Genomic DNA, 27625 nt, shown 5'->3' with positions numbered 1-27625 from the left:
TAAATGTTGCAGGGAAATAGTTTTTTGAGGGGACTCCTAGTGATAAAGCTAATGAGTTTCACCTTTTGGCAACTCTAGTTTGGGTTTATTACAAAACAGTTTATTGAGGCAAGATTTAAAAATGTACATTTATGTAGCTTTAACCTACACAATTGCTCTTGATGAGTAGTTGCAGCTCAAGGAATGTAAATAAATGTGAGAATTGTTGTGCACCAAAGTAATGCAAACAAGTTGTATCATAATTGTTTATTCAGTGGTTTAAATAAAATAATATTAACATGCTTAGGAATAATGCTGTGAAAAACATAATTGTATATGTGTTTGTGTATCCTAGATTAAGCTTCCATTATGGAATCATGCCACTTATTAATTTTACAGAGGGTCCAAACACAACTCTAGTTTTAACTTTCTTATACTTTTCATATTTGTGTTTTTTTTATTTCAAGGGAAAAAGAATGAAAATTACAATGACTTCGTATTGGTACTAAGAACTATTTACATAGAACTAGCTACTTTAAAAAAAAAAAGAACTACCCACATGTAATCACTATTTGAAAGAAAAACAGACTTTAGGTCTAGTTTTTATATCAGGGATAAAAGGAAAGCAGGTCCTTTGGAGAAGGAAACTACAAACCCTTGAGGAAGTAATAAAAACATTTTAATTTCCTCTCAATCTGATAAGTAATGCTATTAGCACTATTAACATTTTTTCTAGTTCATAGTCTTATTCTTCTATAACAAGAATTCCAAATATTGACAAGCTAAACATTCAACATTAGTAACATATAACTGTTGGTGGGCTAATTTATAGTGTTCTTACGACATGTTATGCTAGAATATGCAGTTAATTAATTTGTACCATACTACCGAATAGAGTTGGTTTACTGTTTGTTCAAATGTAGAATAATGGCCATTAGTTTTATTTTAAAAAAACTACAATAAAAGCATCTGGTTATTGTCAAAAAATCAATGTTTAAAACTCTGTATACAACATTCATGTCACACCTGTATGGTGAATTGTTTAGCCTGTTACATGACATTGCAGTCTCCTTCTCTGAGGACACTTAACAAGAGACTGCTAACTCATGAAAGGATCTAGCCTCCAGGCCCCCAAAGGTTTTCCCTCTGATCACTTGGCTAGGAACATCAAAAGTTTCTGTGTCCTATTTCATTTCTTTATTATCTCAAGCTGAGAACAGCACGGCTGGTGACAACCCTATTTCCTTTCCAGGCTTGCAACTAGGGAAGAGGCAATAAAGATTATAACCCTTGTTCATGTTTTCACAAAATACTTACCATGTAGTAAATGGCCTTTGTTACTTAGGGAATTCACATGCTGCTTTGGAAAACTGTAGAATAAAGGGTCATTTGCTTTCAAATTTGTAATATTTCTTTTTCTGTTATAAAGTGCAGAGGAACAGAGTTTTACTTATTCATTTATTAAATTAAATATATATTCCATGGTAATATGTAGTTAACAACAACTAGGATATAGCTGTTTATTTTAATGTTCATCTAAGGATTATCATTCCCTGTTGGAAAGAAGCAATTAGTACCATGTGTCATTATTTTAGATTTGCTATACTATAAACAAAATCATATAATCAATATGATTATGCAATAAATTAGTGGCTATTTGTTTAATCTTTTTTTATCTTTGTCAAAATGGAAAAGTTGGATTAATTGCTTGTGGGGAAAAATCCTCCAGTGGAATGGATTCTGTTAGTGAAGGGGAAGTGGTGGAATATCATCCTCGATTGTTACTAGCTAATATTTTAAAAAGTCACATATTCAGCAAGGAAGCATTTTGAATCCTATGTAAAAAGGAGAAATGGGCTTTTGATCTCAGAGCAATCGATGTAAAGGCCTTTCTTGCAAAGGTATATAAAAGGAAGGGTGGCCTAAAGCAGTTTTCTTTTTTTTTCTGCCCATGAAATCTGTTAAAGGAAAACCATTCCTAGAAGCCCTCATCAAGAGACAAAAGCTGTACTGACAAAAAATTGGCTATGTGAAGCTGTACTTTCCCTTGTCCTTAGCGCTATTGGAAATTCTCAATCTTTCAGGTCATGGTTGTCCCAAAGGTGCTTTTTCTAAAAGGCAACTGGATTTTCTTAGTTTTTTGATTGAAAAGGTTTCCCTCCTCATCCAAGAAACTTCTTCAATTTCTTTAAGTTTCTTCAAGAACTGAAGAAGCTTCTTGGATGAAAAACAAAATGTTTTCAAATAAAAACCCAAGAAAATTCAGTTGCCTTTTGGAAAAAGCACCTTTGGGTTTTCCCTTAGCCTTTCACTCAACTGCATCAAGTTCTTACAGAATCTTATGGTTCCTAGGAACACAGTTTGAAGAATTCTGGTCTAAGGCAGCTTTTATTTATTTATTTATTTATTTATTTATTTATTTATTTATTTGATTTGCCAATTGTTTACAAGATAATAAGTATAAATGTATACATAGTTGTGAATACATGAAATGGGTACATATAAGAAAAATAAAAGAATAAGAGAAACAATAGGACAGGGACGGTAGGCACGTTGGTGCGCTTATGCACGCCCCCTACAGGCCTCTTAGGAAAGGGGTGAGGTCAATAGTAGACAGTCTAAGGTTAAAGTTTTTGGGGTTTGGGGAAGAAACTACAGAGTCTGTAGCTTCTGCTGTTCAAATTGTTCAGGTGGACTGTATTGCAGCAACCTTTAGCCATAGTCATCCTGCCCATTCTATTATATTTGATAATAATGGGAAGTAAAATCTCTATGTTTAAAGAACTTTAGAGTTTTAAAGGCATTTTGGTCAACTCTGTGTTTCTTAAGGTCTATTAATTTTTACTCATATTAGTTTTGTCTTCAGGTATGTCTGTCATGGATTGGAATACACTAAGTAGCTTGACTATAATTCTATATAAGGATTCTGTTCTCTAGGCCAGGTAATTTAATGCAATTTGCTACTAACAATGGTTTAATTTTTTGTCTCTCAAGAGCCAAATCATTCACTCTGAAAGTAAAAAATTCTTGCAAAATATGATTTTCATTCCAACATTTTAATACAATAGGTCATCTTTATTTGTTCTATTAGGATGTTTCTATCTTCCATAGTAATGCTGTGTTGAAATAGGATGCAATGAAAGGGTGAAGTAAAGTCAATGGTTCACAAGCCAAAGTCTTGATTCCTCTTCCTTCCAGAACACTATAGTTTAGAATTTCACACTAATATGTTAACAACTTGAAAATTACTGTTGAATCCCTTTACTTCTCTTTCATATAACAAAGAACAAATTTACAATATCCTTAATTAGATCCTATAAAATGTAAACAGAAAATAAGGGCATTTTGTAAGCTGAAGCTTCTTTTTCTTGAATCTTTTTCTAAATGGATATATGAAGACATTGAGTTTTATAAAGGTAGGAACCTCTTAAATCAAGTATATAAGGGTCATAGTGGGTTAAATGCCTAATATACAGTATATCATTCTATTTCCAAGATTTGCTGCTCTTTGCTATGATTAGCAAACCATCAATAATTGTGGAAATCTATACCTCCAATTAAAATAAAGGATACACATCTCAAACATTTAAAAAGGACTTCCAGTTAATGGGCTTTAGACAGATACAAACCATTTCTTCCCTTGTCAAGAAAACTACAGGGATTTGTCTAGTCAGTCTCCAAGAATTTAGAATTTCAGCCAGTGAGAAGAGACAGACAAATAACCTAGAGCCAGAGGACTGTTCACTAATTCAGAGTAATCAGACACATCTTGGACTGGTTTGTTATAGCATGAGGTGGATTTATTTCAAATATTTTAATCCTGCACTATACAGTGTTATTCCAGGTGCCATTGAATATGTAGTTATGCTTAACTGCATTTTTACTCCTAATTGCTGACCTCAAAATGGTGACATGAACTTGGTCTTTCTGCAAACATGTATGCTGTTTGCATGAAACAATTAACCCCAAATCAGTCAGCTACACTTTAGCCTAGTATATTTTGCAAACTAAATCCTTGTAATTAGCTTATAGTTTAGGGCAGTAATGGCAATTCTTTGGGGCATGGCAGTTTGGAAAATGCTTAACTTGATTCGGCTGGCATATCAACCTCCTACCAAACAAGAGAAACAATTTTCTATCCTGTCCCAAATGTGCTTTTTCAAGAGGCAACTGGACTTTCTGGTTTTTCTTTGAAGACTTTCGGTTGGCTCTGGAAAAGTCCAGTTGGCTCTGGAAAAAAGCACCTTTGGGACAACCATGACCTGGATGACTGAGAATCTCCCTAGACAATTTTCTATTTCTCTGCTGTCTAGGCCAGTGGCACTCAGTGAGACTGGGCCTGAGGTTGAGAACCAGGCCTTGATTTCAGCCCAAATGCCTCTACCAGGTACACAAGCCTTGGGAATGGTGCAAATGCCCCCATGGCCCAGTGATCCGCAGGTTATGCTGTGCGCCACTTATCTTCAGGCAGTGTGTTCTTAAAGTGTGGAAAGCATGCTCTATTCCCATGTGATTTTCAGAGGGTTCACAACTTCTGGAGGCTGCATAAGAGTATACCCCATTCTTGTGCAGCCTCCAAAAATGGCATGAAAAAAGGGCATGCTGTCAAGAATAGTTGTTGGGTGTTGGTGAATGCTGGTGTATCACCCAAAATGTTGTAGCTTGTGACCTTTGACACGCATGTCATAGGTTTGTCATCACTGGTTTAGTGTATCATATGAACCAAAATAATTCCTCCATTAATATTTATCTAAAACCATAGACCTAAAAATCTTGAAGTAATCCATATATTTTACTCACCTAAAACAGATAATTCTTGGATTATTTCATTGTTTCTATTAAGTATCTCTGGTATTTGCTAATATAGCAAAATAATTTCTTTTCTGCATTCTGTATGCATTGTTGCTTTCAGTATGATCCCAACGTATCTTCTACGCCCTTCTGTATTTGCAAAATGCATGTTTTTACTGTCTCCTTTTCTGTTCCTGTTAGATCTCTGATTAATCATCATTGAAACAAATGCATTTTATCTGAAATTTCAGTTTCTGAAAGGCTCCTGAGCATTTTTAAATATTGCACTTCTAAAAGTTTTTAAAACTAGTTTAAAAATAAACTACTTTGCTGTTTTGCTATACTTGGCAAAATGATCAAAGGGTTTATTAAATCCATGTTATACCATTTCCAGATAAGCACAGGATACTTTATCACCAAAGAATTATAGATATTGCTGATTTATAGCTGCACAGTTATTAAATCTGATTGAATGAAAGTGATAGAACACATACTAATTTATGCAACTGTGAATATCCATATAATACAACTAAAATAAAAGTTATAGTTTCTAAAAATATAAAACATGCTCATTTACAACTGAGGGAAGTACTATAAATTGAATTTGAGGGCTTATGGCGTCGGAAGTTACACAGATCAGTAACTACTGTATATGGATTCTGCCATATACTGTAGATGAATAGAACATACAGTATATTTTATCACCCTTGATGACAGAAAGCGTTCCACTGTATCTAGTTAGACCTCATCTGATTTCCACTAGAAATATATAAGAAATCAAGATACATTCCAAAGTAGTTTTCAGAAATATAGCCATTTAAGAAGAATAGATAGTCACAATGTAAAATCAATGTTCCTGTTTCAAACATTATCATTTGTTCTTTATGTAACAACTATTTCTGGAGTTAAAAAAAAATTAAGCTGTCATCAAAATCAAAGCCAGTTTGGTGCAGTAGTTAAAGAGACCATGAAGTCTTAGTCCCGCCTTAGGTATAAAGGCTGTGTCATGCCCCTGTCGGAATCTGATTCCGAGGGGGAGGCCGAGCAGCTGACAGGGAGTGCAAGTGTGGCTCTGTTGGCTGTGGAAGAAACTGGGAAAGGGCCCAGTCCGGCTGGCCAGAGCAGGGAAAAGGTAGCAAGGCAGAGGGAATTCAGAGGAAGATCCAGGCCCACCCCCTCTTCATCCTAGGGCATACAGGGAGGAACGGAGAAGGGAGCAACGTGAGTGGTGTGGCGGAAAGGGCCCTGATTCCCTTCATTACCTGCAGCTGGGAACACAGTGTTTAAAAAAGGAGTTTGCACACAGCAACTTGTTGGAAGCAAATAGTGTATTATCTTGTTTTGTCGAGGCTTATCTGGGTTCCTGGCGTCTTCCCAACGGTGTGTGTTTTGTTGGCCTTTTAAATCTGCAATTCCTTATCCTGCCCTGTCCATGTAATTGCTGCAGCGTGGTTTGTGTGGATTTTTATTTACAGTTTATATGTACTTTGTTATCGAACTGAATTTCCTCCACTTAAAGACTGTTCTTGGGAGAGTTTTTTCTCCAGCCGAAGGTAACCTGGACATTGGTGGCAAAGTTGGAGGTATTAAAGGGACACTTCTTGCTTATGTGACTGTGTTGCCTTTGTGCCATGCCCCGGGTAATCACAGGCTGTTTCGGTGACTGAGCCTGTCATGTCTCTTAGAGCAACCCACCTTATAGGGTTGTTGTAGTGGGGGAAAGAGGAGGAAGAAGGAATGTTATGTATGTTCACTGTCTTTAGTTATTTATAAAGGTGAAATAAAAATCTAATCAGATGCCATGTAACTCAATAACAAGCATCAGAGAGGTTTGAGCTAGATTTTATTTCACAATTGCTCTGTGCTATTATCCTCCTTCAGAGAAAACAGCTTCTTTCTTGGCCATGAAATCAACCAATCAGAATATAACGTAGTGCAATGTAACAATGCAGCCAATTATAACTTCCAGTAAATACATGGCTCAGTCAATGGGTACCTTGCAAAATGACGGGATGCTTTTCAATATGGCCTTTATTTTACAATTACCTTGTTCATTAAAAGAATAAAAAGAAGTCCAGGATCCATATAATCACATTTTTCATTGATAAGTGTCCTATATTTTTTCACTGTAGCTTCCATTTACTTTTATTAATAGAAAAATGTCTATGAAGGAGAGAAAAATGAAAGCAGTAATCAACAGTCTGGAAGCATCCATGGATACAAGCCCAGTTGGTGGATAGGTTACAGAGGGACAGGTGTTAATACCACTCTTAAAAAACAGAAGAGGATTTCTCTGATCTCCAATTCTCAGACCTTCCTTTCAGGTGAGATTGTTCCTGGGAAAGGCTTTCTAGGATATATTCAAATAAACCCAGTTAAGAAAGTCTGAAATTATTCCACGTCAAGCTGGAACAGAGGTGATTAAAAGTATACATGGCTAAATGATATAGCCTCTTGCCCAGAAATTAAATTCTCTCTCTAAGTAAGTTAAAACTATGACCTATGCCCCCATCCAGCTACAGGCTGGCACTCCAAATTCATTTCCAGAAGAATTCAGAATGTTTAAAATACCAGATGTGGATGGCTGAACAGTTGCAATTGCTGATGCATTTTGACTCAGCTGTGGGTAGACAAATTTCAAAGTCAATGAAGCAGATATCCATAGATTCTTCCAATGCCAGCTCCCTCCAGAAACATTAGAAAACCATACTACTTTTCCATGTTCTTGTTTTTTCCTATTTCTGAACTCATAGGAGGGAATACAAGTCCTTAATGCCCTCAAGGAAAAGGAATGGGTCATCAGGTCAGTTCTAGAGTAAGTTAGAAAGTGCATTCATCTCCTTCAGGCTAGAACTGCCATCTAAACTGAATTCACTGGGTTACAATCTTGTTAGAAATCCATGATGCTTTCAGTCTGTTCTCCGGATAAACCATATCTCATTGCGACGATTGGGTATACTAGGGTTCTGATATGCAGCCACCAAGTACCTTTCACGGAGCACATTATCTGTCGAGCCCAATAACTCCCAAAGAAAGTGAATCTCACGCAGGATTGTCTCCTCAGTAGCTGGCCCATAAAACTCCCTTTACAGAAAGTTAACAACAAAACAATTACATAAATATATTGTGTTTAATGTCTTGTTTCCTTCCCATCTATCCACCATTCACCTACCCATCTATCAGTGCATGGCTTCTAATCTTTTTTAAAATACAGGAAAAACTGGTCTAAGAAAGCCAGTCTCTCCACAAGATCCTTTCCCTTTTCCATTATATAACCAGAGGCATATTTTCTTTTACTTAGAAACTATTTTCCCAGGCATGCATATATATTTTTTTCTACCTAAGAACAAAAAGCAAGTTGATTCTTCCTTTAGTTAAAAGGCTGTTTGCATCTAAAGCATAGCCCAAGTCCATCAGGACTTACCTGGTGATAACTTGAAGAGGTGATCTTTCTAGTATTTGGATTTCTGGATCCATGGGGAGAGGAGGATTAAGCTGAAATTCCTGAGGAAGATAATAAGCAGTGATAACTTCTGGGACCAATTCAGTACCCTCCTTGTTCAGGTGGATCTCATTAATCACTGGTATTGTCATCCCCAAGTGCTGGCCTGGATAAAGATATAGGTAGAAATACCAGTCATGAAAGATAAATCTAGGGAAATCCATTCCTTGTTTTTCCAAACCCCATAAATTCTGGTCATGTAAACTTCTACATCTCCCCATGGCACTTGCTCATACACACCTAGGGAATTTTCTTTGCAGATGTATCTTATAAGTTTCATGAAACCCAATGAGATGCTCTGCTCATACTTGGGTTCTCCTTTAGTGATGCATGCCCATTTCCCAGCAGGGTATAGGCGTTCCTCATATGTTGTTTCCTCGCACTGAACCAAGAAGGAAGAGAAGTGATTTACTGCCAGGGGAAGAAATATCAACAGTGTAACAAAATTTATGAGTTTTAAAATCTAGATAATTACATTATTGGAGACAAATTTGATATCTTTACAAGTGATATAAAATTTTGGAAGTGTTGATGTTGTTAGTAAAAGCTGCTTTTTCACATTTTTTAAAAGATAAATACAAATTTGGGGAAATATTTAACTATATGTAATATTAATATTCAATATGCATTACTGATGTAAATGTTTTAAATAAAATTTTGTGTGTGTTGGTGTGCACATCTGTTTGCGTATGTGTTTATCCATTTTATTGTGCATATTAAATTCAAAATATGTTTCCTAATAATTCATTTTAATTTTTTATCACTATAAGCTGAAATTGCAAAGCATCTAAAAGTAGAGACAACTAATCTTTTGTTTTTCATTAGTCCCTTTTAGAAACGTTTCTGAGGATAACAGGTTTGGCAACAATGTACACTATACATTTGGCCCAGAAGAATCCCAAAAGGCACCATGTGTTCTTAATATAAACAGACTAAAGCAAAGTCAACACAGGCTACAAATATAACTGCTTTAAAAAACATTGCTATCATTAAAAATAATAAACAATAAAAAAGCAGATTCATGGGAAATAATATAATGCAACTCCTGCCCACCATCCTTTTGGGCTACAATCCTAATAAATCTTTCCAAACGGTAAAGTAGCCTGACAGGATTTGAATTCTGAAAATTATTAGGCTGTCTTACTCTGGAATAATTTGCATGGTAAGTTATTTAGGTGGTAGTTCTCTACTGTTTTACTGCACATGATGAGGCTTACTTTTGAGTAGGAATATCCTCAAAATCACATCCGAAAGACAAATTTGATAGAAAGTTAATGATGGCTAAAACTATAGTTTGGGTGAAATTATGGACACTTAAGGAAACCAGGAACATTGCATGGTTTTATTCTACAATCCTTTCTCAATATATCAAAAAATATGACAGTCGGCTATATACATGTTACATTATTCAGAAACAGTGTCTATGCCTGTTAAGCAATAAATATTTACATGAATATGATTGCTTACTTTCTCATGCTGTGATAAAACAGTGTAGGGCACAGGCTCTCGCACATGGTTATGATGAGTCATCTGTAGTACTGGACCTGCCATGTCTGAAACAGAGTAAATTGGGAAAAGTTAACTTTAAGGATTAAAGCATTTGTATACAACTGCATTTCCAAATAACCTAACTTAAAATGCTTTTTATTTATTGTGGGTAGTCCACTGTGAAAAGTAGTGCACAGGTGGCCCTGCATATTTGTGGCCCTCCATTTGTTATGCCTCCAACCATGCATAACAAAGTGGTTGAGACTTTGAGGCTCTGGGAATTGTGGGGAGGGGTTGTTAAGTTATAGAGACAGAAAAAAAACGCTTTAAAAAAACCAACCCCTGTGGAGCAGGATAGAAATAAGCATGCTGGATTTTGTCTATATCAGATTTTTCATTCTTCTTTACCTGAGTGCTGGAATGGTAACAGCGAAAGTCAATTAAAGAAACAATTGAGTTCCTTTATTCCATAGTCTAGAGTTCACAGCATTATTTCTCTTGATCTTTGGTCTGAAGCAACAAAAACCAATCTTTCCTTCTTCAAAGTAATTAAAGAATTAAAGTAGAAATAGTAATTTTTAGTGTATAGAGTGTTTAGTGCTTATAGCTTAACACAATACAGGTAAATAAGAATACGGTATAGGATTATTTAGTATCAATGATATTTTCTGATGACAACTCCACAGCTGTGCTGATAGCTATAATTACCATTTCAAAGTAGCTGACTTAGTTATAATGGTGTTGCAAAGCAGCCTGCATTTGCCTTTTGAACTAATATTACACTCAGCAGGGAATCAAGTTCAAGCACTCTGCCATTAAAGACATGCCCCAGCTGCAGGATCTTAAACTTGCTTTGAAGGGTAAGATCTCTTTCAATTCCTCCTCCATCAACCACTCCTAATAGAATTGAAGGAATTCTTCCAAGTTTGTAATTTGAAGTCTTCAGATCCTCTCCACTAAACGACCCATGTAAGGTTGATTTCCACAGATAAAATTGAGGAAACAACTAGAGCAGATGAATAGATGACTACCTACAATGCAGTTGCAAAATGGAGCTCCTTCAGCATTTGTTGATATGTAGGAATTACTGGGTTTCTAAAGTTATTATTTCATAGATTATAATGAGGTTAACAAACAAAAATTAATAGTAATATAATTAAAATATGTATAATTAACATAAAAGAGGAAAAAATAAAAAGGTAAAACCATATAGAATATTATATTAATAATTAACTCAATACTCTAAGAAAAAATATCTTCTAATTTTTATAATATATTTCAAAAATCAATACAGAACACATTGTTTTAATTTTTAAACTTGAAACCAGAAGACAGCCATAACAAAATAGGATCAAATCATATATCATAAATCAGTCTTCAAATTCTCAAAAGCGGAGGTGATGAATGAAGTGGAATAGAGCTGGTGAGTAGACTGGCTTGTTGTAATTTCTCTCCAGACAAGGAAAGGACTTAAGATCACCCACAAATGCTCCATGCAACCGCTCTTTGCAAGGAGACTGCAAGACAGCAATGTTAAGTACTTCAAAAACAGCAAAAGTCTGATTAAAATTTTGATTCTTGTAAGTTATAAATGGATCAAAGGTCTACATGAAATTGAAATAAGATTTTGCAATTATTTAATTAATACCATGGGAAATCTTTTGTTTTTAAAAAAGTAGATTGAAACTGAAGACTGGGCATTAGATGAAAGCAGAAGGAACTAAAGATAAGAATTAAAGGATAAGAAAATTTAAATTTGACTAATAAACAAAAATATTTTAACATAACCAACTGGACATGTTGAAGGATATTTTGAACAATGGTTAAATTAATTTTAAGAGTGTCTGCCTCTGTAGATATACTGTGTTTAAAATATGGAAGATGTTTACTGGACAAGACTGAGACTCATTTGAAAGTGGATTTAAAAATGGCAGGCTAGAAGAATGACATGAAAAATAATGCTGAACTAGACATACAAAAGAAACTAGCTGATGATAACAATTAAAACGTATACAGAAAAGAAACCAAAAGAGTGATCTGAATGATTTTCCTATATTGGATTTACAAAGAATTATAAAGCTTTGATTAAGGTTAGGGTTGTTTTTAAAGCTTTGAAGAATTTTATGAGAAGGGATGAAGAAAAAAAGAAAGGAGAAAAAAAGTTCTAGGATATTCTTAGAAGGGACTAAAGATCAAAATTGTTAATAGTTAAAAGAAAGAATATAAATTTGGTTGATTTGGTCAAGGTAAAAATAGGTATGTTGTTATTTCTTGTAATCCTTAATGGACTTTTGTTGACCAGAACCAAATGATGAGATTTGAAGGATTTATTTATAAATAAGAGCTAGGTCATGGTAAAATGAGATCATTTGTTGTATAAGAGATGGTAAGTTACTAAAATTGTTTAACACTTATTGTAGTAAAGGGGAATTCATTTCTTTATATATTTCTTTTCTTTATTATATTTGTATTATTTATTTTCTATTTTTTCCTGCGCTATTGCAGGAAAAAATGATACCCACAAGGGAGTGGGACTTTTCATGGGTTATTCCTATTTTGTGGATTTCCTTAACACCCTTGTGTTTTATGTCATTACTTGGTTTTCTCCCCAATGGTTCTCAGCCTGTGGTCTGCCGGGTGGGGGGGAATGCAATGTCATCACAGGGGGTCTGCAAAGGCTTGAAGAAATGTTATGATTTAAATCTTGAGTTAAGCTTTGGTGGTCTGTAGCCACAAAATATATTTTAAGGGGGGTCCATGGTGAAGAAAAGAATGAGAACCAGCGTTTTAAATGATACATTATTGATCATGACTTTAAATCAGTGTTTCTCACCTTAGCAATTTTAAGATGCATGACTTCAAATTCAAGAATTCCCCAGCCATCATCTTAAAGTCCGCACATCTTAAAGCTGGTCAAGGTTGAGAAACACTGCTTTAAATGAATAGATTTTAACTGTTTTTTTACTATTTTTGTTAATTCTGGGTATCTTTTAGTAGTAATTGAGAATAAAAACACTGCAAAAAAGAAATTTAAATCAATATCAATTCTTTTATACAAATTGATTTTGCCCTGTTGGTGAAAAATTTCTACCCTCTTTCTACTTTGCAAGCACAGTATATCAATATGCAGCTAATAAAAAGTTAGATTCATTTTTTTGCCTTGAGGAAGCATCACGTGATGAGTGTTGGCTACTGTTTCCCACATAGAAAACAGCTGGTTTTGTTCAGTTTCATCTTGTTCTTCTTCTTCATCCTGGATCTCATCATCCATTTCATTAAGTTCTTCAAGGGTGATACGAGCCATATTAACACCTCAGCTTCTGCAAAAAAACAACAGCAAAGTATATTCTCTGAATTGTTCATGATAGCAAAGCAATGGTTTCATATCATTTGTAGAGAAAATACAGTATGGAGGGTGACCTCCTGCTTGCTTGTGAGATTTGTAGGTGTTGAAATACTTTTCAAAAAATAAAAAAGAAATTAGTATAAATGTCAAATAGTAGGAAAACTAAGGTGCATAAGCTAAATGAATGTTTTCAAAATCTAACGAAACTGGACAGCCTTCTACTCAATCTTCTTGTTAAATCTAAACCCAAAGTAAAAGATAATATGTGCCTCCTCCTTTTTCTGGGTGCCATACTGTACAATTATTTATAAATGATTTGAGACAAAAATATATCATTTAATTTGCATAGATAGAATAACAACCTTTGAGGATAATTTAAAATTTCTGGAGCTTCAATATATTATATTTCTGCAGGACCTATTTTGTTTCATTTATGTTTTTTATAAGACTATTTTAGTCTGGAGTGTCTGATTTATTGTTTTATTTTTTTCATGTATTTTCCATTGGTTTTCACCTAATATGTGCCAATAAGCTATTTTTTGAGGAATTCACCTGCCTCGACATTCTTGCTTGCAGTGGGTTTATTACTTGGAACCCTGACGACTACATTCTAACTACTGCGCTACCACAATTTAACAATTATGAATTAGCCAATTCTAGATGGCATTATATATTTGAATATTTCTCCCCAAAGAGATTTTCTTTTTGTGAAATATATTAAAAAGGAAATCTGTTCTTTCCTTGAAACAACTCAGGGTTCTACTAACACATTAACTCTCTGGGATGCATTTAAGATAACCATTATGAATTCCATAATTGCTTTTACCTCAGTAAAAGAGAAACTCAAGAGTCTGTAATTTTATATAGTTACAGAAGGTGATTAAAGATCCACTTTTATTAACACCACGAATGAATCATATCACACATTTACAGCAGCAAAGCCTAAATTGGAGCTTCAACACAGAATAATTTGAATACTTTGAAAAATGTTAACAGAAAATAGTGGAAATCAGTAATGAAAACTAAAAGGTATTGACTTGTTGTGTGAAATACACATAGAATTCAGGCCGATGATGGACAGTTATTTACTAAGACAGAATCTCGATTTTATTATTTTTATATTCAGTTAACCAAGGACACCTGTAACTGCATTATTAATCTTCTGATGTCACATTAAAATGTCACTGACATGACAGAGACATTGCATTCTATGAAACTAGTCAAGTCCAAAGAACCAAGAAGGATACAAGGAGTTACTTCCAAGAATTTTATTCATTGTTGCTCATCTGTAGTTAGAAATCTTGTCAGACTAAGGGACCTATCTGCATTAACTACCACACATATCCTGTGAACAGCTAGAGGGAGTCTGTCTTTGTTCATTCTGCATACCAAAGATTCCAACTTCTTTGTCTCTTTGCTAATAATCCCTCCTGTGATTCTGGCTTTTATTCCACCAAAGGCACTGAATGTTTACTGACTTATTAGTACCCATATTGTTAGAAATGCATAATCATTTAATCTTTAATTTTTTTTTCATTTCACGAGGCTTTGTATTATAGTTATACTAAAGCCTCAGAAAAATCTCACAATATGCACAAGCTGTAGACTTTGTGCTCTCTTCTGTTACTATGCAAAAGTCTTAACTGCGGTAATAGCCAGGAAAATAATACCATCTATAATTCAGTATCTCAGTCTGGATTTGTTAAATAGACAAACATTTGACAGTACATACCTGGTGACTACGGTAATGTTATGGCTATTACATATGAATATTACATGTAATTAATATATCTTGTAAGAGGGATTTCAATCATAATTCCTATTAGATAATTAAATAAAAACAAAAAATATCTGAAAATAGTTTATTTCCCACATTTATTTTGAAGCGTTATTGTTTTACCTTTTAATTGTACTGCATGTATGGGCATTTATATAAGAGTAAGTGAACAGGAATGTGCAAATACTCTTAAGAAGCAAGCACCATTAACTTGCTCACAATTTATTTTCATTTTGCTTGTGAGAGGACAGGCTGCTGCTGTTGCTGCAAAATGGTCAACATCCTAGGCTGCTTGCACCCTGTCCCTTTAAGAGCTCTCTCTAGCCAGCCCAGCAACCGGTGGATATAAAAGCTCAGCTGGGGATGGTGGTTTTGTTTCTGTGGGAAACTAAAACAGCCTGAAGCAGCCTAAGGCAAATAGAAGATTGACTGTTCTACAAAAATAGGACACACAAACAGTAGTACAGGTAATCCTTGACTTATGTCCACAATTGAGTCTAAAATTTCCACTGTTAAGAAAGAGAGTATTAAGTGAATTTTGCTGCATTTTACAACCGTCCTTGCAACAGTTTTTAAGTGTTTCACTGAAGTTGATAGTAACATGGTGGTTAAATGAATCTGAGCTCCTCATTGACTTAGGTGGTTGGAAAGTCACAAAAGATGATAAATTGAGCCTGGGATACTGCAACCATCATAAATACATGCCAGTTGCCGAGGGTCAATTGCCAATTTTGATCATGTGACCATGAGGATGCTGCAACGGTTGTGTATGCAAAATGATAATCACTTTTTTTTCAGTGCTGATCTAATTTTTAATGGTCATTAAATGAATGGCTGTAAATTGAAGACTACCTGAAGTACAGGAACAGGAACTGTAGTAGAATTAGGAAAGAGCAATATAATGAACAGTGAGTACTAGCCTTTGAGTACTTGTAGGTATGTTGTCTCAAGGCCAGGTGTGCTTGTGTTGACCCTCTGGGTTTTGGAGTCCACTAACCTGAGTGTACATAAAAGAACCAATAACATTTGTTTTTATTTTTCATTTCATAAAAGGGAATCTCTCTCTCTCTCTCTCTCTCTCTCTCTCTCTCTCTCACACACACACACACACACACACATATGAATAGATAACTTATTTACTGATCAATTACACAGGTGTATTCTTTCTAGTAATATTGAAACACCTACAATATGCTGAATATTGCACAAACTAATCTTAAGCAAGTTTCTGAATTTCAGTTCGTCGACTTCCCAAGTAAGTGTGCCCTGAATTCCAGGCTTAACTGTTTTAGAATATTATATATATATATGTACATAATAAGAAATATCTATCTTAGATATTCAACATATACAACAACTTCATATAGTGTACATGTAGCACTTGCTAATTCTGTTATGGCTTTTAATTTAAAACCAAAATTTCTATATAACTGAGTGCATGAATGTGTGTATCTGTGTATGTATGTATGTATTGCAGGTTTATAAATAGATAAATGCATAAAATGCATACAGATTGGAGATAATATTGTACTTTGTAAATACTATCTATTTATACATAAGCCAGCAGTATTCGTGAACTGGTTAGAAATTAAAAAAAAACTTTTAATTGGATCTAGTCCAATTAACTCTTGCCACACAAATGCTAGCTGGATTTCTCTGACAAGTTGAGCAGAACATGAAGACAACAGCTATGACAAACTATTCTACCATATAAATAATTTTCAGAGAAAAGTTGCATTTGATTCTGAAGTTATATTTACTCATCACGAGTACTAAACATTGTACATTATATTAAACTCAGAATTATTACAGGATAGTAGCAATTGTACATGTACAATTGCAACTATCCTGCTGTTCACTTCCTTTGGGAAAAAGTATATTGCTAATTCATGTCAATGTTTTTAGGCTCAACTTTAGCAAAGATGTTTGAAGAACCTTTTTTGAAATTTCCTATTTCATGTTACTTTGTTATTTCCTATCCTACTTTTTGTTGTTGATTATTTAAGATAATTTCCAAATGGTTTAAAAATATTTTATATAAACAAAATGTTTTGGAAAGTTGGGAAGACCTTCAAAATTTCTAACAGTGAAGTAGACTTCATTGTTATATATGGTTATTTCTGTATAACACAATATTTATATTTATAATTAAAAATTAATCTGTGAATGTTTAATTATAACTATTACCAGCTATCAATTTGGCTTTTACACTTTTTTTAATGTGCCCCTTAGAAATTACTGCAGTGGGCCTGCTTTATTCAAAAGCATTTCCTTGTAGCATTTATACACTTTAGCTCAGAGAGGTCAGACATAGGTAAATGCTATAACTAAACTGCCAACTTTCTGCCATACTGTCCATTAAAAAAAAACCCTCACATTTTTAATGTTCCATGAAGGGTAGGTTTCTATTTCAAGTAAGTGGGCAAGTGAAAATCTCAAATAGCAGGAACTTTGGCTCCTTTATTATGGAATAAAGAATCTATCTCATTGACATTTGGGAATACTATGGCGACATCGTGCGAATTTTTTTTTTTAAATTACTTTTTTCCTTCTACCTCCTATGTAACAGGCAGTTTCAACAGGGAAAAGGGGCTAGCAAGTTGAGTAAAGGGGAAGCTGAGCCTGGGTGAATTTGCTCCTGCCGGCTTGCGCAGGAAAAGCGAGGTGTAGGGTAGGAAAGCTTTTCTTTTAAGCCGCAGCTTCCTCGACTGAGGTGACAAGCAGGGCTGGAACGGCAGAGGCACAAGGCGCTTTTAATCGCGGGGCAGGGAAGGGCAAAGGAGGGGAAAACTTGGCAAAGCACCGGTCGACACCTTTCCCCCCCCTCCCCCGTCCCCCAGGCGCGGGCAAGGCGAGACACCGACGCAGAGCCAATCACTCTAAAAAGTGCCAGGTGAGGTGGGGTGGAGGGACACCCGTAAGTCGGGAGCTGAAGGAATCCAACCCGGGACGAGGGTTACGACCGACCAGGAGCAACTTGACATCAGGCCCCGCCTCGACTCCGCCCAGAGAGGGAGCGCGCCCAGCGCCAAAGGGGAGTGGGGACGGGGTCCGCGCTCCAATCCTCTCTATTGGGGGGTGGGGGCTAGAGAAAGGAGGAAAAGTGGGTTACCTGCCACATCCGGTACCTTTTCCGACCCGGAATGGATCCCGTCTTCTCAGGCAGGGGCGGCGGGCGGGCGGAGGGGGGGGGGAAGGGGCGGGAGACCAAGCAAGAGAGGCTCGGAAAGGGATGACGTCACGCCCGGGTGGATTGAGGTTCGGGCCTTCCGCCGGTGGTTCTTGTTTCGGTCGGTGGGGCTAGTCGTGGTTCCGATCGAAGCCTCCCAGGGCAGAGGCCAGCTGGAGCGATAGGGAGAGTCGACCCAGAAGGGCAGCCGTTTTAGTTTCTTGAATCAAAACCGATGAAGAATTTAAGGAATTAACTGGAACGCAAGAGTGTTCTAGGTTCATTTGGATTACAGTACAGTGTTTTCAAGCATAGAATCTAAACTATAAAGAGCAACGTGTTGTTTTTTAATGGATAATCTGGTATAATTTCCAAAGGGTGCTTTTCGGTACTTCAAAACAAGCAGTAAAATCAAATGGATCTGTAATCCATAATAGTAGTTTGGACGCCAAAACTTCACCCCTATTTTACAATAAATTAATAACTGCTCAGATTGTGGAGTTTTCAGTATTCTCTATTTTACTGTAACTGGATAAAAATTCAATTGACACACCTGATCAGTATCTAATTGTTACACAGTAATGCCTAACCTCATTTTTTATTTGGTTGTAGGGACTTTCCTGAATCACAACTTGGCAAAATATTGCAAAGCAAGGCCTGTCTCAATACTGTAACTGCATAGGTCAGGAGTCCCCAAACTTGGCAAATTCAACTCCCAGAATTCTCCAGCCAGCTATGCAACGAAGTGAAATCACAGCGGTGTGTTCTTTAGCTAGTGTTAGCTTTCATATACATTAAGTTCTTCCCAAGAAGTTAAGATGCTGTATTATATCAATTTACAGGTAAAACTCAAAAAATTAGAATATCGTGCAAAAGTTCATTTATTTCAGTAATGCAATTTAAAAGATGAACCTAATATATGAGATAGACTCATTACATGCAAAGCAAGATAGTTCAAGCCGTGATTTGTCATAACTGTGATGATGATGGCTTACAGCTCATGAAAACCCCAAATCCACAATCTCAGAAAATTAGAATATTTCATGCAATCAATAAAACAAGTATTGTACATAGAACAATATCGGACCTCTGAAAAGTATAAGCATGCATATGTACTCAATACTTGGTTTGGGCCCCTTTTGCAGCAATTACTGCCTCAATGCGGTGTGGCATGGAAGTTATCAGCCTGTGGCACTGCTGAGGTGTTATGGAAGACCAGGATGCTACAATAGCGGCCTTCAACTCTTCTGCATTGTTCGGTCTCATGTCTCTCATCTTTCTCTTGGCAATGCCCCATAGATTCTCTATGGGGTTCAGGTCAGGCGAGTTTGCTGGCCAATCAAGCACAGTAATCCCACAGTCATTGAACCAGGGTTTGGTGCTTTTGGCAGTGTGGGCAGGTACCAAGTCCTGCTGGAAAATGAAGTCAGCATCCCCATAAAGCTTGTCTGCGGAAGGAAGCATGAAGTGCTCCAAAATCTGGTAGATGGCTGCATTGACCCTGGACTTAATGAAGCACAGTGGACCAACACCAGCAGATGACATGACTCCCCAAATCAACACAGACTGTGGAAACTTCACACTGGACTTCAAGCATCTTGCAGTGTGTGCCTCTCCCTTCTTCCTCCAGACTCTGGGTCCTTGGTTTCCAAATGAGATGCAGCAAAAGTTACTCTCACCAGAAAAGAGGACTTTAGACCACTGAGCAACAGACCAGTTCTGTTTTTCTTTAGCCCAGGTAAGACGCTTCTGACGTTTGTTGTTCAGGAGTGGCTTGACAAGAGGAATACGACATTTGAAGCCCATGTCTAGGATCCATCTGTGTGTGGTGGCTCTTGATGCACTGACTCCAGCCTCAGTCCACTCCCTGTGAAAGTCCTCAACACTTTTGAATGGCCTTTTCCTGACAATCCTCTCCAGGCTGCGGTCACCTTTTTCTTGGACACTTTTCCCTTCCACATAACTTTCTATTAATGTGCTTTGATACAGCACTTTGGGAACATCCAACTTTTTTTTGCAATTATCTTTTGCGGCTTTCCCTCCTTATGGAGGGTGTCAGCAATGGTTTTCTGCACAACTGTCAGGTCAGCAGTCTTTCCCATGATTGTGATTCCTACTGAACCAGACTGAGAGACCATTTAAAGGCTCAGGAACCCTTTGCAGGTGGTACGGTTAATTAGCTGATTAGAGTGGGACACTTTGAGCCTAGAATATTGAACCTTTTCACAATATTTTAATTTTCTGAGATTGTGGATTTGGGGTTTTCATGAGCTGTAAGCCATAATCATCACAATTATGACAAATCACGGCTTGAACTATCTTGCTTTGCATGTAATGAGTCTATCTCATATATTAGGTTCATCTTTTAAGTTGCATTACTGAAATAAATGAACTTTCGCACGATATTCTAATTTTTCGAGTTTCACCTGTAGTATGTGCCTTTTGCAATTGACAGATGGAAAGTTTGTCAATGCACAGATTTTCCAAGTGCGGTCCAAGTTCTTTTGATATGGCACCCAGTGAACCAATAACTACTAGAATCATTGCAGCTGGTTTATGTCATTTGACTTTCAACTTCAATTTTCAGATACTTTGTGATCTTGACACTTTGTGATCTTGTCAATTGTCTTCTTTGTCCCTAACCCTAACCTTATTCCTTGCTATTGCTACATCAACTATACACACTTACTTCTTTTCAACAAGAGTTAAATCTGGTGTTATGTACCCAGATTTAATCAGTTTGTATTTAGAAGTTCCACAGTACTTTAATCTGCTCATTTTTGACAAGTTTTTCAACTCTGCCTTCCCAACTATTCATTACTAGCAGATGATTTTTATAGCTGTACCAGTGAATCATTTTGGCAACAGTTATGTCATTGTTTATAATAAGTTTGTGCAATCTTCTTGCACTAGCAGAGTATATGACTACTATTTCTTTTGCTTCTTTGAACAATCTACATTTTGAATCATTTGATGATTATTATTTTTTTGGCTTTGATTGCATTAGTTCAAATAGCTAGCTCTTGAGCAGCCAAAATCAAGCCTTCTTTTTTTAAATGTAATGTTTCAGTTGTAAGTCATTGTTGGCTTTTATCCATTTTCTCTTTGATTATATGTAGAAATTGACATATAGTGCTTTTCCTTGCCAGCAATTTATTCATATTTTTATTATGTTATTTCAGTATGTTTTGTTTCCTATACATTCACATTTTTAATTTACATCAGCGCTTGTTTTTGGGTGTTTTTATATAATCAATCAATGCATGTATTTCTTCAAGAGTTTGACTTGAAGTAAACCTCTACTTCCATTTCTGTGTAGAAAGTATAATCTATCAATATCATTATGGAAATATAATGCATAATGAATAGTCATTTGCTTTCTTGTTTTTCAGTCCAGATTATCCAACTTGGCTTGTGTCCAATTAATAATTCCAGCAGGGTATTATATCCAGGTATGGCCCAGGTATTAACAGCATTGATAGCGCTTCCTTCAATTTTGTCTTTAGCAATTTTCTCTTTGTTTACTAATTTTTTTTATTGTTTACTAATCACATTTTTAATTTATCCATCCTTGATGTTATCCAACTGTAGGCAGCCCTAAAGAGGCTTTAAAATGATGGTTCCTGATAGTTCAAAATGTCCATTTGCAATTTAAATGCTATTACTATTCATGTTTTTACCCTGACTTATTACTAAGGTAGCACCTATCTCTACAACAAATTCCATTGCTATATCTCTGCTAAAAATTCTTATAGTATTTCTCAATGACCAGATTTCAATTTCTGGTTTTTCATAACACTTCAGATTATCATTATTATATATGCAAAAATATGAAATCATGGCTGCTCATTCTTTAGATGATAGTGGCTTTCATTTGCATTGAATTCTTCCCCAGGACCGAAGGTATCATAACTCTCTTGGTGTAATATATACAGAGTAATTGACAGATAAAATTGTTGTCAATGCAATTATTATTATGGCTGGTCGCAGTATTATTATTATTATTATTATTCATCATCATCATCATCATCATCATCTCACCTTTTAAATATGCATTTTGGTCAAATCAAGGCAGTAAACATGCCTCATAATCCTGCATCCTGTTTTCCCCACAACAACATTCCTATGAGATAGGTCGCACTGAGAGAGTGACTGGCCAAAAGTCACCCTCTCATAGAGGTATAATTATGACTTGTGTTCAACAGTGCAGATGTTTATTCTTGCTCTTCTCCATAAGAAAATGGTAAAGCGTCTCCATTTTTCTCTGCTACAATTATGACAGTTTTTGTGTGCCCAGTACTGCTCTTTCTCTTATTCTGTTGTCATAGCTGTTATTCAGTGAAGATAGACGTCAAAGACAGATGAAATGAACTGGAAACACCTGGCAAGTTTGTTTCTTGTGATCAATCCTTGTGATCATTTTATTAAATTAAAACAACAACAATCAGAAGTGAATCAAGGGTAATGTATGTCCATTGCTTTGTATTACCATTGTTCATTTGAAGACAGACACCAAGTCTGCACCAGTCAAGATGCAGACAGGGCTTGTAGAAAGGAGAGTGAACATATATTTAACCTCTGCAGAATCTATCTGCCTCAACTTTATCCCTTACACAAAGTAATTTCCCACAAAACTTCCTGTCTGCTTCAGAAATTTAGGAGCAACTATTCTGATTTGGAAAGGTATTCATCATAAAAGGCTGCAGGATGAAGATAACGGTTGTTAGAGTGCAAAAATAAATTCAACTAAGTCCTATCAAAGTCAAGCCTAGAGGTAGGCACTGAAGGAATAAGTCAGCATGAGAATCCAGCTGGAGATGTACTTCTCCCAGCAGTACTGTGTAGTGGAAATGTAGCTCTTCTTAAGGGAGAGCTATGTCTTTGCACTTCAGAGAGCCAATACTTCATGTAAGAGCTCTTGGAGCACATTCTGTGCAATCATGAAAACCCAACTTGGAAAGTGCATTCAGCCAGGGTGCAAAGTCCATGACAAATTACTGAAGAGAGCTTCCTTATCTCATCTGGCAGTGGCTCCACATTAGTTAGTACCATCCAGAGTGAGAGCTCTATCGACGCATAGCTACTCATCAACATGAGAATATGGTAAGTTGTGAAGAGGTTGCAACTGAAATATCCAAATAATAAGAGAAGTGGGTAATATCTGAACTGGCAACAGGGTAGATTCAGTCAGAGGTATGAGAGGAAAGATTCACACTGCTTGCACTGAAGCCTCTACTCGCAGCTCGAAGATGTTGAGAACCCTGAAAAACAAATCCTCTTTTGATGAATTTGAATCTGCCAATCTGCACAAGTCTGTCTCCCAGTGTGCATTTAAAATGATCTATTGCATGCTCAAATTTATATCCAGCAAAGTATATTAGACTGTAAATCCTGTATTTCCCAAAGACGGTAAAGGAAAATATCCTTCCTTCACAATGTCATATCATCCCAAATCATCACTCATCTTATACAACATAATCTTAGGTGGTTGTCAGCAGTAAAAATAATTTTTAAAAAATGGTAGGGAAAAAAAAACCCTAAAACCTCCCAGTGCCCCCAACCACAATGCATTTCCACATATCCACATGGCATGTTTCTGGTCCAGCCTCACACATTTGGAGAAACGCCCAAGTCTTTAAGGTTTTTCAGAAAGTTGAGAGAGTAGGGATCCGCTAGATCTCAGGAGAGGGTGTTCCAAAGGGCAGGGATGGCCATAAAAAAGGCACATTGCCTAGATCCTCCTACATGTCAACATTTAAGGGAAAGGACCCGAAGCACAGCTACTCTAGTGGGAGATGGCCATGCAAATAATTTGGCCTTGTATCATTCAGGGCTTTAAAAATGATGATTGGCAACCTGAATTGCACTGGAAAGAAACAGCAGGGATTTAACTTGTATGAACAACATTTCTGAATGTTCTTCAAGATCAGCCCCACGTAAACCATGTTGCAATAAACCTGAAAAGATTTGAAATAAACATATGAATCTTTGAGACAAATTCCTTTTTCCTCTTTCCCTGTCTTATGCATGCATACTTCATTCCCTATGTTTCATTTTATGTATTCCTCTAGCATTATGCCATAACCTTGCACAATCCAGAATACAACATCTATTTGAGGAAGTAAGTGGCAATTTTTCAAGTTGCTATGATTATCATCTCAGAAACAATCACTTGGAAATTTGTCCACAAATTCACTCATTTTGTAACTATCTGGAAAAGGGGAGCATTGAAACAAGTTATATGAAGAAATGAAATAAGGAATAAATGTTCATGACTAAAAACCACATCCAGCCCTTAACTGAACATGTCTCCTTTGTTTATCTATTTGTTTTCCCTATTCCTTCTCATTCTGGGATTAGCAGGACAATAAATGCAAAAAGTATTCATTGTTACTACAATTTAGGAAATAAGGCAAATGATGCTCTTACCTGGAAAGTATCCTCACTGGATTTATTCAGGTAGTTCAACGAAACAGCTCGTTTCATGCTAATAAAGTAGGGAGAAAGAAATTATTTTTACTGCGCTGTCTCCAGATTTACTTTCGCTTTGATCCAGATTAATATTAAACAAAAACAAAAAAATCAAAACTCCTGTTTTAGTTAAGGGGGAAAATAACCAGAAGAGAATATTCAAGATTACATGTCTAAAGCTGAAAATTGATTTCTTGATTGTATCAATAAAAATTAGGAATTGTATCTTTATTAATTCTTGAAATGAATGAATATATGGTGGTTTATAAGCTAGCATCATTTTATCAGAAAAGACTTAGAGACATACACTCTTCTCAATAGACATGCTGGGATAATCATGATGGTGGAAGTATTGTAATTTAATCCATCAAAAAAATATTACGGTTGGAAAAGGTACCTTAAACAAATGGCAAATGGGAACTAAGAATGGTGATGCCATTTTCTATAGAATGGTATCACCATTGTAAAAAATCATGGGACCTATGTGGTTCATAGTCTCGTCATGTCATGCTTTTAAGCAATGACATTGAGAAGTCTCAGAAATGTGCCTTTGCTTAATAAATATAAATCATTCTAGTACAGCAGAGAAGTTAAAGCACTGCAATCAGCCTATCATCTATTACAATATAGGCCATCTAGAATTGTTAGATTATGTGTCACACAAATACATTAAATAGAAACTAAAATGTTTTTTTATTGCCAATTAAAGTTGAGTTATGCAGTCTATGGTAAGGAAAGGGGAAGGTCTGACAGGCAACAGATATATATGAACCCAAGAAGTGCCTCCTACTTAGTACTACGTGGGTCTAATGGGCCATTCCCTTGAAGTTTCTTGACCAGAATATCGCTGCTTCTTCTTAGCATATCTCGAATTTTTCCTAGCGAACCAGTGCGTTGAAGAGCACCAGTACCATCCTGGAAAGGAAGATAAAAATATGACGAGATGGTGGATGAAGCCTTTGATTCCAGAATATACAATTCCAAATTAAACTGTAGTAATTAATAGCAATATACTGAAGTTTTGCCTTTAAAAAAAAAGGTAACAAATACAGGTATACACCTCAGTTTTATTAAACTCTAAATTAGTTTATACACTATAAAGCATGATTATACCAGACGTTTTCTTTGTGTTGGAATTTTCTTCTTCTTTTTGAGGACAGTCATTTTTAAAAAAATGTTATTTTTTTCCCATAACCTGAAATACAATTAGCTAAAGATTTTCTCCCTTGATTCTACTGGATGGACAACGTGGTCTTCAGATTTGCATACCACATTCCACCAGTATGCTGTTTTAAAGAGACCTTCCTCCCACATACATCTGTAGGGGAGTGATGTGTTTATATGGTTCTATTAATATAAATATATCCTGGGGGAAAGGGAAATGGAGATAGCTTTAAGGTCAGTAAAGAAATTCATGTTTGTATATGTATGTGTATATGAGAGTTTTCTGAAAGTAAAAACCAGGTCACAAAAATTCAAGGCTATCTATACTGCTATGTGAGATAAAATTTGTATCCCTCTCCAGATTTTCAAGTACCCAGTTTCCTAGTGAGATAGTAGCACTTATAGACTTATATACTGCTTCACAGTGCTTTACAGCCCTCTCTAATGGTTTTACAGAGTCAGCATATTGCCCCCAACAATTTTGTGTACTCATTTTACCCACCTTGGAAGGATAGAAGGCTGAGTCAACCTTGAGCCTGGTGGGATTTGAACTGCCAAATTGCAGGCAGCAGACAGTCAGCAGAAGTAGCCTGCAGTACTGCACTCTAACCACTGTGCCACCGAGGCTCATGATGCTACAGATGCAGCAAGTATTAACTGAAATCAAGTAAGTGTAGTCTAGGTCTCCATAAGTCTGTGGAGATTCTCAGTCATCCAGGTCATAGTTGTCCCAAAGGTGCTTTTTCAGGAGACAGTGGACTTCTGCTCTAACTGGACGGTGAGGAATGGAAGGATTTATATTCTTTGCAGACAATTGGTCATTTGCATTCTTTTAAAGGGTCATTGAGGCCAACCGGAGGTTTATCTGTGTCCTCAGAGTCACATGAGCAGTGCAAAAGGGTTGGAGCCTTCTTGGCTGCTGAAAGTTTTCTGCCCTGTGTCCTTTCACTGTGGAAGACATGCACAGGCAGTTAGCATGGATGAGAAGCAAAATGTCTTCAAAGAAAGAAGTCCAGCTGCCTCCTGAAAAAGCACCTTTGGGAGTAGGTCTCTGTAGTCTTTTCATTGGTCACAACTACTACTGTGAGAATTTCATGTAAAAAGAAAAAGAAATCTGGAAATCTTATCTGCTCCAAGTTACTTTAAAAATGTATCCCTATTTCAATTATTAGTTTGTTTTGCTGGCATCTAATTGTTGATACAAAATATTTGAATACTTCATATAAAAAGAATATGCTGTCTTAAGTGGTTTTCAAATGGATTTACCTGGGAATAAGGCTGTCAATAGCTATGAGTCATTATGTTGTATATTTCAATCATTGGGCAACATTGGTTGCTAAGGAACACCATCAGGAGGAAACTATTGGGCTCATAACCCAAATCTTTCTTAGTATTAGATAACCAGGAATGTTAAAAAATAGGATGTGATACTAGATTTTGTCAGTTCCAACATAGTTTTCAGTTTATATTACTTTTCTACCTCCTATACAATACTTTATATTACTTTTCTATACCACATCCTATGCATTTTGTTTGGCTTTTTCTCTGGTTTCATAAGGTTGAACATATCTCTTATAGTGGAAAAGACAGGAAGTGTTCTAGATTTTTAGATCTAGTAATTAGATTTCCAACTGATAGAAAATGAAGTTACTATTATTTCCCAAAAGATTCCTTATACCTCACATAAAGAGTGAGCAACAATCTCATTTTTTGTGAATACCAATATGTGCAGTGTATGAATTTTTCCTTGGTGTCTATGAGGTTTCTGGTCTCATTTGATTTTTAATTAAAATTACAAGAGTTAAAAAATGCAAAACATGGGCTTTCAGCTTCAACTTTATTTCCAAGAATGCCTCTGAACACACACGGGTAATTTTTTTCAGAACAGTAAAAAATATCACAGTATGCATGAGTCCAAAAATAAAATGTAAACTGTGT

The 27625-nt window shown here is 36.0% G+C and overlaps 2 protein-coding genes across 17 annotated transcripts in view; both read right to left on the bottom strand.

Moving 5' to 3' along the window:
* Window positions 1-6596: 6596 nt before the first annotated feature.
* Window positions 6597-18028, bottom strand: LOC113422763 (heme-binding protein 1-like). Of its 6 annotated transcripts, none has more exons than XM_087962563.1 (7): window positions 17996-18028; window positions 15736-15880; window positions 12920-13080; window positions 9740-9825; window positions 8513-8654; window positions 8195-8378; window positions 6597-7854 (listed from the first exon to the last, which is right to left on the bottom strand). In XM_087962563.1, the coding sequence occupies exons 3-7, from the start codon at window positions 13062-13064 to the stop codon at window positions 7680-7682; spliced, it is 732 nt and encodes a 243-aa protein (XP_087818689.1). In that variant the 5' UTR covers window positions 13065-13080; window positions 15736-15880; window positions 17996-18028; the 3' UTR covers window positions 6597-7679. The 6 variants fall into 6 exon arrangements, with proteins under 6 accessions (XP_087818689.1, XP_087818700.1, XP_026539704.1 ...); XM_087962574.1 differs by having other exon boundaries at window positions 6597-6933; XM_026683919.2 differs by having other exon boundaries at window positions 15804-15880.
* Window positions 18029-22441: 4413 nt separating this feature from the next.
* KLC4 (kinesin light chain 4) overlaps window positions 22442-27625 on the bottom strand; it is a 50941-nt gene continuing 45757 nt past the window's right edge. For all 11 annotated transcript variants that reach the window (XM_087962525.1, XM_087962540.1, XM_087962519.1 and 8 more), the window contains 3 exons: window positions 25314-25438; window positions 24482-24539; window positions 22442-23313 (listed from right to left, as the gene is read on the bottom strand). In XM_087962525.1, coding sequence (XP_087818651.1) covers window positions 23236-23313; window positions 24482-24539; window positions 25314-25438 — 261 coding nt within the window. In that variant the 3' untranslated portion in view covers window positions 22442-23235. The remainder of the gene's footprint in view (window positions 23314-24481; window positions 24540-25313; window positions 25439-27625) is intronic.

This window comes from Notechis scutatus, chromosome 1, assembly GCF_049901735.1.
Source record: "Notechis scutatus isolate UNSWTSFEM ecotype Mainland chromosome 1, rNotScu1.2, whole genome shotgun sequence".
In the NCBI taxonomy this organism is placed as follows: domain Eukaryota; kingdom Metazoa; phylum Chordata; class Lepidosauria; order Squamata; family Elapidae; genus Notechis; species Notechis scutatus.
The sequence above is the reverse complement of the archived record's forward strand: the minus strand, read 5'-3'. Positions and strand labels throughout refer to the sequence as shown.

Bases quoted from the DNA above. Each gene is read 5' to 3' on its own strand.
- LOC113422763 (XM_087962563.1), bottom strand. From the start codon at position 13,064: ATGGCTCGTATCACCCTTGAAGAACTTAATGAAATGGATGATGAGATC. The intron at 8,379-8,512 runs GTGTGTATGAGC...ATCTTTATCCAG, and splicing joins CTGCAAAGAAAATTCCCTAG to GCCAGCACTTGGGGATGACA. The intron at 7,855-8,194 runs GTAAGTCCTGAT...CTTTCTGTAAAG, and splicing joins CCTCTTCAAGTTATCACCAG to GGAGTTTTATGGGCCAGCTA.